The sequence below is a fragment of the Calliphora vicina genome, chromosome 2 (assembly GCF_958450345.1).
Source record: "Calliphora vicina chromosome 2, idCalVici1.1, whole genome shotgun sequence".
Classification (NCBI taxonomy): Eukaryota; Metazoa; Arthropoda; class Insecta; order Diptera; family Calliphoridae; genus Calliphora; species Calliphora vicina.
Window position 1 is genome coordinate 132,651,816 of NC_088781.1, and position 12,272 is coordinate 132,664,087.

General features: G+C 28.4%; 1 protein-coding gene across 1 annotated transcript in view; it reads right to left on the minus strand.

Annotated features, from left to right (window-relative positions):
• Positions 1 to 12,272, minus strand: part of Nckx30C — a 219,254-nt gene that overhangs the window by 157,047 nt on the left and 49,935 nt on the right. The window contains exon 2 of the mRNA XM_065500403.1: positions 6,644 to 7,260. Within this exon, the coding sequence (XP_065356475.1) occupies positions 6,644 to 7,260 (617 nt within the window). The remainder of the gene's footprint in view (positions 1 to 6,643; positions 7,261 to 12,272) is intronic.

Consider the following 12,272-nt stretch of genomic DNA (forward strand, 5'->3'; position numbering starts at 1 on the left):
TTATGCACAAATATTTCTTTAAAGAAATTTCAAAATTTTCTATTCAGATCAATTGTTTCTATAATTTTTTTTTATTATTATTAATTCGGATTTGTGGGCTTATAAAATATTGCCCGTTTATTTTTACTGAATAGCAATAAAAATAATTTTGAAAAAATAAATTTTTGTATAAATTCTATGCAAAAATTTCAATATTTTTACAAAGTCTGCTCCGCTGTCTACGTTTTTAAGCGAAAGATTAATTTTTAAATGCCTGATCTATGCCAATTAGGGTTGCCGGCCGGGCTGGACTTAGCTGGATTGTCCACCTTTTTTGACGCCTGTCCAGTTTCAAACTAAAATTGAATTTGTCCAGCTAAATAGAAATTTTGGACAATAATATCCATAAATGAAAATTTACTTACTACTAATTAGTACACAGTAATAACATATGCAAAATCGAGTATGTATTTTTTGAAGAAAGGAACCAAACAAATGCCAAAAAGTTTTATGGGAATACGTGTCATATTGAATTTCTGAAGGAATTCTGAAGTGAAGGATTATCAGAAGCATTTTTATATTTTATGCAATACCTAATGCTGGAATTTACAACTCTTGAGAATGGCTCTTGTACAGTTTTAAATTTCGCTCAATGAACATAAAACTATTAAGACGGAATTAGAAGACTTTTTAAAAACAGCAGTTAGCTATTTAGAAAATCATTGCGACTTGGTGATGGCTCCTCTTTTTTAAAAAGTGGCATTTTTAAATTTATAAAATGTCCTATTTTCTTGGGAAGATTTACAAAAAGCTTGAAATATCTGAAGAACTAGATAACCATAAAATATGTATCGATAACTGCTCCTTCGTGAATCTTATAAACAAATATCAAGAGATTTGTCAAATGATATGGTTCTATTTTGTTTAACAAAGGTGAAAGGAATGAATTCGAGAATTTTAGAAAAATTTTATGTTTATGTGAAAGAGTTTTTTCTATTTTAAACAATCTCTATACTAAAGAAAGAAACCGAATGTCATTGGATCTGGGTTGACCTGAAATATTAATACGAACAAATTTAGAGGAATCTTGTACAGATTTTCAAAATTGTTTTCAAATCTCCAAAGGTTTGTATATTTGCGTAAGCTCAAAAAAGAAATAAAGTGGCAGTGTTTTTATTATTTAATTTATTACTTTTAATTCTATGGATTTTGCAATCGACATTGTGCCATGGATTTTTCGATTAGAAAAAAATAATTTTCGACGCTTTTTCTCAACTTTTATTTTTTAAGGTTTTTTTTAGTATGTAATAAAACCTTAAATTTGAAAAGCAAACAAGTGAGGACATACAAATACCGTTTTCAAAGATTTTAAAACGCCCTCAAAATTTTAATTCATTTTGAAACAAATTTTAAACTGTTACGGAAAGACAATGAATTAAACTTTCATAAAATGTATGAATAAAATTCATTTTAAAGCGTAATCAGTTTTTTTCTAAACCCATTAATTGATTGAGTGACTGTTCGTTATGTTGACGAACATCAATGGAAACGGTCTTTTCGAATAACTTCTGAATTAGAGGGTGTTCCTCAACAAGACCTATATCCACGCTAGGTCGTTTTCCAAATATTTTTTTTCACTGTCACACAGTGTAATACATATATATTTTGATTACAATAGATAAAATATGTTTGAAAAAAAACAAAATTAAAATTTTCTCAGTAATTTTTTTTAATGTCCAGTTTTTTTTTATTTGTCCAGCTTTTTAAAGCCAAATATTCAGCTATTTGCGAATCTGAATCTGGCATCCCTAATGCCAATAGTTTTTTTTATTTGTAAAGAAATTTGAAAAACTCAATGTGACATTTTTTTTATTTAATGCTAAACTTAGAATTTTGTTTTAAAAATCACAATATTCGTCCATTTTCTGAGGTTGATATACACATACATACCTTCATCGATTTTAAAATTTATTACTAGAAAATTTTGAAGCCTGTTCTTATCCAATTTGTAAAATATTTTCATTTTTTTTTAAAAAAATCGAACAAAATTTAAACAATTAAGCTCTATTTATAAAAATTGATGCATTTTACCTAATCATTTCAAACTTTAATATTTTTCACGACTAAATGGATTGAGATACTGCAAAAAGGCCTGTCACATATTAGTTTAGAGTTTATTAGAATTAAAAACAAAATTTAGAAAATTGTTTGGAAAACTATTATCGAAGAAAGTCGACCGAAAATTCGAGTTAAAACGAAAATTTCAAAATTTAAATATATTTTGGACTATAAAAAATAACTTAGTTAAATAAACAATGGCTGTTTCTTTACCTTTCCATATGATTTCTTTATTAATTAATTGATTGAAGTTTTTTTTGTTTAAAAAAAATAGTTTTAAAGCTTTTGTAAAGCCAATGGCATTCACAAACATAATACAACTTGCCAAAAGTTTATCACAATAGTAAATTTGAAGTCTAAGGTAGGTAATATATCATTCAAAATATTGCAAATGGAAAATACTAGAGCAAATATTCAATATTTAAAATAACGACTTAATATTTTTCTGAATTAATATTAATCATACGCCTTAGTGAAACCCTATTTTAATATAAAAGAAAATATGATGAAATCTACTAAACTAATACATCTATTGAAAAATGGTCTATATAAAACTTATAAAGGAGATTGTAATCTATTTAAAAATTGCTATTAAAACCAGCTTGTTTGATTATACCATGATCTACAGAGTGACAAAGTTGTACACAATGAATTAAAAAAAAAATATATTAAAGATTTTTACACAAGTAAACAGATACAAATTAAGAAGAGCTTTGGGTAAAATTTTTCCCTATATCATACCTTTCCGGAAACTGAGCATGTTCCCTTAAGGAAATTCTATTTAAAAATTAAACTTATTTTAATTTTCCAAAAAAAAAAATTTTCTTTAAATAATTTCTTAATTTTATTTTTAAATACACACCAAAAAAAACTTTTAAATCTCTATATTATTAATGCATGTGTATAAAGACTTAATTTGTCATACTTGGAAAACTCTTAAGATTTTCCTGCTGCATGTTTCGTTAAAAAGAAGTGGTAGGAAGCAGGAAAAATCGTAAAACTGAAACTTAAATAAAACAATTGTTTAACAAAAAAAAAAATACAAGAAAAAAGTTGCAATATATTTAAACAATGTTTTAAATACAGAATACGTAACTGCATTTACTTAAGAAACTTAGAACAATACTCAAACTCAAGTGAGTAAGGAAGGCAAAAGGAAGGGCAAACAGAGATTAATTAAAAAAAGGACTTTTTTTGAAATTAAAAAGTACCAAAATTTTTAGTAAGTTATTAAAATAACAAAGCTTTGATGCAGGCTTTAGAGGATTTTTACAAAGCTTTAAATATTAATGATGTTTTAAAAATTTTTCCAAAAAAAATTTTCATTTTTAAAAAATTTTTTGTCTTGATGTGGGTGAGGTTATTGAAAATTTCTTCAAGACAGATTATATAAAAAATAGTCTGCTATTTGAATATATTTTTCAAAAATTTTTTGTTTGCTAAATAAATAATATTTTACTCAAAAATGTAAAAATATCGGGGACAAAATGAAAAAATATTTTTTTTTTCAAAAAATATATTTAAACTTTTTATTCTATTTTTTCTTTATTAGCACTTATTGTAGGTCAAAACTCTTAAAATCTTAAAAATTGTTTGGTATTTGTAAATTTTAAAAGCTTTGAAAATTTAGTTTATAACCGAAATGGTGTAGTTTAAGCAACTATGGGAATGCTTTAGTAAATAAATAGTTTATTTTACTATTAATACAATTTGATTTCAAAAACACCAACTTTTTTAATAACTCTTTATTTTTAGAATCTAATTGAAGAAACAATTTTGCTTTGCTAATAATTTTAATTAGCTTAGAAACTAAAATCAACAAATTCAAATACAAATATTCCAGAACTTCCTTAAATTCTTTAAATAAATGTCTTTAAAATGTATCGATTCAAACAAAAATGTTTATAGCTAAGAAAAGTAATCAAAACGGTGACTAAATATGTGTTCTAAAGTTTAAACAACTCCAGCAATTTGAAAATTCCTTAAAAAAAAAATAAAAATTTTAATGTTTTTCTATGTTTATTAAACTACTTAAATTTTAATGGAAATTTATAACACAAATCAATTAAAAACACTTAAAAAAAAATTTAAATATTATTTTTTAATGTATAATAACAATTTCTGCATTTCTCCTCTTTATTTTTCTCTCTTTTTATTCCAGCTAAAATTTTTCAAAATCTAATAGAAAAATCACCAAAAAATAGTACCAAATTTATCATCCAAATACCCTAAATTCTAAGAAATAGTAAAAAGTACTATAGAACTACTTTTTACCTCCCTCAGCTACGCAAACCAGAATTATTTCCTTCCTTTTTAACAACAAATATGAGTTTATTTACACACAACAAACACACTCACTCTTTCTCTTGTATTGCAAAACCCAACAATGCAAATAATCAAACACATTTTTGCAAAAACAACAACAACAAACGAAAACGAACTAGAGACAAATACACGACTCGACAAATAAGAAAAATAACTCTCAAAAACAGAAACGACATGCATAACAATTGTTTTGCACAACAATTGTCGTTGTTGTTGTTGCTATTTGTTTTGCCTCCCTCTCGCCATGTTTTAAGCTCCCACTCTTTGTTTATGTTTATGAAGGCACACACGCAAACACATATTCTAATAAATACAACACACGACAACATTGTTACACGATGGGTTTGAAACGAAGTAGAGCAACACGAGTAAATCCACAACTCGAAGTAAAATACTAGAATTTAAAGAAGAAGAGTTTGAAACAGTGTGTGTGTGCGTGCGTGTTTGTTTTTAAGAATATGAATACAAATTTAAAGGCATACTGTCAGGCGTTGGATAAAAGTAAGGATTTTGTAGAAACTTTGCAAGCAAATATCTCTTAAACTATTTAACTCAGCTAAATGAAATTTTGTAAATGAATTGAAAATAAATATTTCTTTAAAAATTTATAAAGAAAAATTTCAAAACAATTTAGGAACATTTTTAAAATTAAGCTAAAATAAAAACTAAACAAAAATTTTAATTTTTTTTTAATTAAATCCAAATCTTTTTGCCAAAAGTCTTATTCAAATACTTTTTAGTGTTTCTGCCTGTAAGTCTAAGACTTGTGAGTAATTTTTCAACATGCTTGAAAATAATTCTTCATAGTTTCTTATTTAGTTTTTTTGGATTTTTGTATGTATGTTGGTATAGTTATTTAAGTCTTTTAAAATATAAGAAATACAAAAAAAAAAAAAAAACTTTAAGACACAATACGTGTACAAGTTGCTATTTAGTTATAATTTCTTTTATATTTCCTGTGCATAAGTTTCGTTTCTTGAGCATGTCTTGTTTGCTGCTGTGAAAGGTGGGTGTTCAATTAATTTATTTTGCTGCTTGTTTCTTGCAAGAAAATATAATTGCATTTTATAAATTGTATTGTTATAAATTTTCTTTATAATTATTATGACAATTTGTCAATGTAAGCATTTTGTTGAAACTTAACAATAATGTAGTGTAAGGTAGGGCAAAACAAAGATTTTTTTACTGTAAAATTTAACTAAAATAATGTTATGGTAAAATAATAATATTGGAAACAATTAAAATATTTTTTTGAAAAAATTTACTTTTGATTTTAGCTAAGCTGTTGAAAAAATCAAATTGTTTTTATGGTAATTTAAAGCAAAAGAATTTAACTACTAAAATCTATAGAAATTTTGTTGAAAAAATTTTTATAATATCGAAAACTTTAAAATGAAAAATCTTTAAACAAAATAAAAAATCTCAAAATATTTTTGCTGTATTGCAAAGGCCTTAACATTAACTCTAAATAATATACATTTTATCTCAAAATTTTATTGTATATTTTTTTTAAATGAATCTCTAAAATTGCTAGTTTTTAAATTTCTTAAAAACCTTAACAAATTCCTTTAAAGCCAACTCTATATGTATTTAAAATATTTATAAAATAATGATTGTTGCTTTTCAGCTAAACTGAAAAACATTTTTTTTTGTTTCAAACAAAAAAATCTCTAAATATTTAACACTTAATACTGAATAAAGCTTTATACTAAATAATCAAAATAAATTCAATTAAACTGGTAACAAAAACTATACAGGGATTATAAAACATGCAATTCAACGGCAAAAAAGTGCAATTTGTTTTATATAAACTAAGAATAAAAACGTAACTAAAATTGAATTTGCAAAAATTTAGTTTTAATTAACAAAAAACCAAAAAACAAAACCCACAAAAACTAAAAATTAAATAAAAATCTCTAAAAACAAACATCTAACCAATTAAAGCCAATTAGTGAGAAACTCAAACATTAATTAATAAAATCAAAATACAAAACCATAAATAAATACTGGCAATAAAATGTTACAATATCCTTTTTATGGTCACACAAATTTTAATTAAAAATTTAAAAAAAGGATATTTTTTTTTTGACACATTTTAAAATTATTAACATCAAATTCATTTTGTTTCATCTAAATAGAATTCAAATTCAATTCAATTCATTAATTTTTTTTATTTTTTTTTTTAATTTTTTTTTATCAAAAAAACTTCCCAACTACTTACTGCTGGCATAAGCTGATCTGTACTTCGGACGCGAGTCACCTTATTTTTCGTTATCACTTTCTTGACGCACGACTCCACCTCCACGTTCCATTTCATAAAGGTCACATAGGCACAGTAAATGCTGAACAGAATGAGCGCCTCCCACCAGAAGATGCGATTATCGCGAAAGAAGTATATCAACACCATTAAACTAATACTGTAGAATGTGCAATCACGAAATAGCGGCCACCACGTCAGCGTTAGCACCGTTTTCGAGAACAACGCACACATACCGATCACGAACAGTATATTGAAGACGGCCGAACCGACAATTGTACCGATGCCCACATCGTCGAATGACACAAAGACGCCAATGACGCTGGTAAACAATTCGGGCGCACTGCCGCCGGCTGCCATGAATGTGGCGCCCGCAACATCATCCGTAATGCCCAGTTTTTCGATGATCACATCCAAGGAAGGCACAAAGAATTCATCGCAAACGATGGCCAAGGCTACGAACATGTATATCACACCGATTATGTGGCATATAACAGCACCATTTTCGAGTTGCTCTTTGGTAAAGAGATCTGTCGGGAAGAGCGGCGTTTTAATGACGGTATTATTTTCATAACTGGTATCTGCAAAAGAGAGAAGAGAAAAACGAATTTTACTTAAGATGCTAAAAAATAGATTTATTCTATTGCTTTTTAATATAGTAAGTCTTGATTTATTTTATACTTAAATTTTAATGCAAATTTCTCAATTTTGACCACAATTGTGGCTCTCTATACTAAAATTTTGACTACAATCGTGGCTCTATCTGGTGTCCAATTTTGACCACAATCGTGGCTCTCTCTATTGTCCAATTTTGACCACAATCGTGGCTCTCTCTATTGTCCTATTTTGATCACAACCGTGGCACTCTCTATTTTTCAATTTTGATCACAATCGTTGCTCTCTCTACTGTCCAATTTTGACCACAATCGCGGCTCTCTCTATTTTTCAATTTTGATCACAATCGTGGCTCTCTCTATTGTCCAATTTTGAGCACAATCGTGGCTCTCTCTATTGTCCAATTTTGAGCACAATCGTGGCTCTCTCCATACTAAAATGTTGACCACAATCGTGGCTCTCTCTATACTAAAATGTTGACCACAATCGTGGCTCTCTCTATACTAAAATGTTGACCACAATCGTGGCTCTCTCTATACTAAAATGTTGACCACAATCGTGGCTCTCTCTATACTAAAATACTCATCACAATCGTGGCTCTCTCTATACTAAAATGTTGACCACAATCGTGGCTCTCTCTATACTAAAATGTTGACCACAATCGTGGCTCTCTCTATACTAAAATGTTGACCACAATCGTGGCTCTCTCTATACTAAAATGTTGACCACAATCGTGGCTCTCTCTATACTAAAATACTCATCACAATCGTGGCTCTCTCTATACTAAAATGTTGACCACAATCGTGGCTCTCTCTATACTAAAATGTTGACCACAATCGTGGCTCTCTCTATACTAAAATGTTGACCACAATCGTGGCTCTCTCTATACTAAAATGTTGACCACAATCGTGGCTCTCTCTATACTAAAATGTTGACCACAATCGTGGCTCTCTCTATACTAAAATGTTGACCACAATCGTGGCTCTCTCTATACTAAAATGTTGACCACAATCGTGGCTCTCTCTATACTAAAATGTTGACCACAATCGTGGCTCTCTCTATACTAAAATGTTGACCACAATCGTGGCTCTCTCTATACTAAAATGTTGACCACAATCGTGGCTCTCTCTATACTAAAATGTTGACCACAATCGTGGCTCTCTCTATACTAAAATGTTGACCACAATCGTGGCTCTCTCTATACTAAAATGTTGACCACAATCGTGGCTCTCTCTATACTAAAATGTTGACCACAATCGTAGCTCTCTCTATACTAAAATGTTAACCACAATCGTGGCTCTCTCTATACTAAAATGTTGAACACAATCGTGGCTCTCTCTATACTAAAATGTTGACCACAATCGTGGCTCTCTCTATACTATAATGTTGACCACATTCGTGGCTCTCTCTATACTAAAATGTTGACCACAATCGTGGCTCTCTCTATACTAAAATGTTGACCACAATCGTGGCTCTCTCTATACTAAAATGTTGACCACAATCGTAGCTCTCTCTATACTAAAATGTTGAACACAATCGTGGCTCTCTCTATACTAAAATGTTGACCACAATCGTGGCTCTCTCTATACTAAAATGTTAACCACAATCGTGGCTCTCTCTATACTAAAATGTTGAACACAATCGTGGCTCTCTCTATACTAAAATGTTGACCACAATCGTGGCTCTCTCTATACTAAAATGTTAACCACAATCGTGGCTCTCTCTATACTAAAATGTTGAACACAATCGTGGCTCTCTCTATACTAAAATGTTGACCACAATCGTGGCTCTCTCTATACTAAAATGTTGACCACAATCGTGGCTCTCTCTATACTATAATGTTGACCACAATCGTGGCTCTCTCTATACTAAAATGTTGACCACAATCGTGGCTCTCTCTATACTAAAATGTTGACCACAATCGTCGCTCTCTCTATACTAAAATGTTGACCACAATCGTGGCTCTCTCTATACTATAATGTTGACCACAATCGTGGCTCTCTCTATACTAAAATGTTGACCACAATCGTGGCTCTCTCTATACTAAAATGTTGACCACAATCGTGGCTCTCTCTATACTATAATGTTGACCACAATCGTGGCTCTCTCTATTGTCCAATTTTTTCCACATTCGTGGCTCTCTCTATTGTCCAATTTTTACCACAATCGTGGCTCTCTCTATACTAAGCTATAAGCATGAGTTCTAGAACCAGTTGCCAGAATTTCCTTATTATTTTCTTAATCATTATCTTCATAATTTTATGTAGACTAATACTGATTTTAATTAGTATTGCTTTTATGTCAATGACTTAAAACAATTTAAGATTCACTCATTCACTGCTTTCAAAGAATTTACAAATGATTCATAGGAATTCTAATTGAAAATAATAACAATATAGAGAAGATAAAACAATGCTAAAAATACACTTTTATATAAAAAAAACCACAAATGTGTTTAACTAAATACAGTGTTATAGATAAAGATTGTAAGGTTTGTTTCATTATTATCCTCTTCTGAGCTGAACATGAACCAAATTATTCAATCTCTCGAATTGAAAAGAAATAGCATACATGAAGTAACACGAGTATCTGTAGAGACATCAAGATAACGATATTTTCTACAATTTGAAATAAAGTAAAGGTACACATATGTATAGCCAAGATCCGAAGAGGTTAAAAATTTGGTATTATTGGTTTGTAAGACTCTATAAGTCATAATTTTATCATAAAGAAAATATAATTATTTAAACAAATAATATTAATAAAAACTTAATAAGTAAATAAATAAAAAAAACTTTATCAGCAAGTAGAGCCAGTAAAACACAATTTAAAAATAAATAACGATAAGAAATTGTATTGAAGACAAGTAATTAAATTAAAAAAAAAAACATAAATTAAATTAATAAAAACTGTGAGAGAGAGATAAAGATAAGGGAATAAAAATCAGAATATTAAACATAAATCAAAAGCAAATCCATAATTAACCAGCAAACACTGGGTAAAGATTGAGATTTTAGTTCAATCATGGATCTTACTACAATTAAAATTGTACTTCAATCGCGGCTCTTTCTATTCTTCAATTTTTACTTCAATCGTTGCTCTTCTATCCATAATTTTTACTATAATCGTGGCTCTTTCAATACTTGAATTTTTACTTCAATCGTAGATCTATTTATTATTGAATTTTTACATCAATCATCGCTCTTATATCCTCAATTTTAACTTCAGTCGTGACTCTTTCTATTCTTCAATTTTTACTTCAATAGTGGCTCTTTCTATTCCTCATTTTTTACTTAAATCGTGGCTCTTTCTATTCTGCAATTTTTACTTCAATCGTGGCTCTTTATATTCTTAAATTTTTACTTCAATCATGGCTCTTTCTATTCTAAAATTTTTACTTCAATTATGGCTTTTTCTATTCTTCAATCATGGCTGTTTCCATTCTTCAATTTTTACTTCAATCATGACTCTTTCTATTCTTTAATTTTTACATCAATCATGGCTCTTTCTATTCTTCAATTTTTACTTAAATCATGGCTCTTTCTATTCTTTAATTTTTACTTCAATCATGACTCTTTCTTTTCTTCAATTTTTACTTCAATCGTGGCTCTTTCTATTCTTCAATTTTTACTTCAATTGTGGCACATTCTTTTCTTCAATTTTTACTTCAATCATTACTTTTTCTATTCTTCAATTTTTACTTCAGTCATGGCTCTTTCTATTCTTCAATTTTTACTTCAATCATGGCTTTTTCTATTCTTCAATTTTTACTTCAATCATGGCTCTTTCTATTCTTTAATTTTTACTTCAATCATGGCACCTTCTATTCATCAATTTTTACTTCAATCGTGGATCTTTCTTTTCTTACATTTTTACTTCAATCATGGCTCTTTCTATTCTTAAATTTTTACTTCAATCATGAATTTTTCTATTCTTTAATTCTTACCTCAATCATGACTCTTTCTATTCTTCAATTTTTACTTCAATCGTGGATCTTTCTTTTCTTCAATTTTTACTTCAATCGTGGCTCTTTCTATTCTTCAATTTTTACTTCAATCATGGCTCTTTCTATTCATCAATTTTTACTTCAATCATGGCTCTTTCTATTCTTCAATTTTTACTTCAATCATGGCTCTTTCTATTCATCAATTTTTACTTCAATCATGGCTCTTTCTATTCTTCAATTTTTACTTCAATCGTGGATCTTTCTTTTCTTCAATTTTTACTTCAATCATGGCTCTTTTTATTCTTCAATTTATACTTCAGTCATGGCTCTTTCTATTCTTCAATTTTTACTTCAAACCTGGCTCTTTCTATTCATCAATTTTTACTTCAATCATGGCTCTTTCATATCTTTAATTTTTACTTCAATCATGACTCTTTCTATTCTTCAATTTTTACTTCAATCATGGCTCTTTCTATTCTTTAATTTTTACTCCAAACGTGCTCCTTTCTATTTTTAGATTTTTACTTCAATCATGACTCTTTTTATTCTTCAATTTTTACTTCAATCGTGGCTCTTTCTATTCTTCAGTTTTTACTTCAATCATGGCTCTTTCTATTCTTTAATTTTTACTTCAATCGTGGCTCTTTCTATTCTTTAATTTTTACTTCAATCATGGCTCTTTCTATTCTTTAATTTTTACTTCAATCATGACAGTTTCTTTTCTTCAATTTTTACTTCAATCGTGGCTCTTTCTATTTCTGTATTGAAATCATGTTTATTATCGCCCTCATTCTAAATCTTCAATTGATTGAAATATTTATTAATCTTAGTTTTTTTTATAACGTGCGACAACAAGTCTACTTCAATCAAGTTTTTTTTCCCATATTATTTTCATGTAAATAAATAAATAAATATTTTAATGAAAGTGTTAATTTGTTTGTTTAAAACCGGTCGGTCGTTTTAATATATTGTTATTTTCAGTTTTTGTTGTTTTTGTGTAGTAAAAAATTTAGCATGAATGAAGTCAAGTTT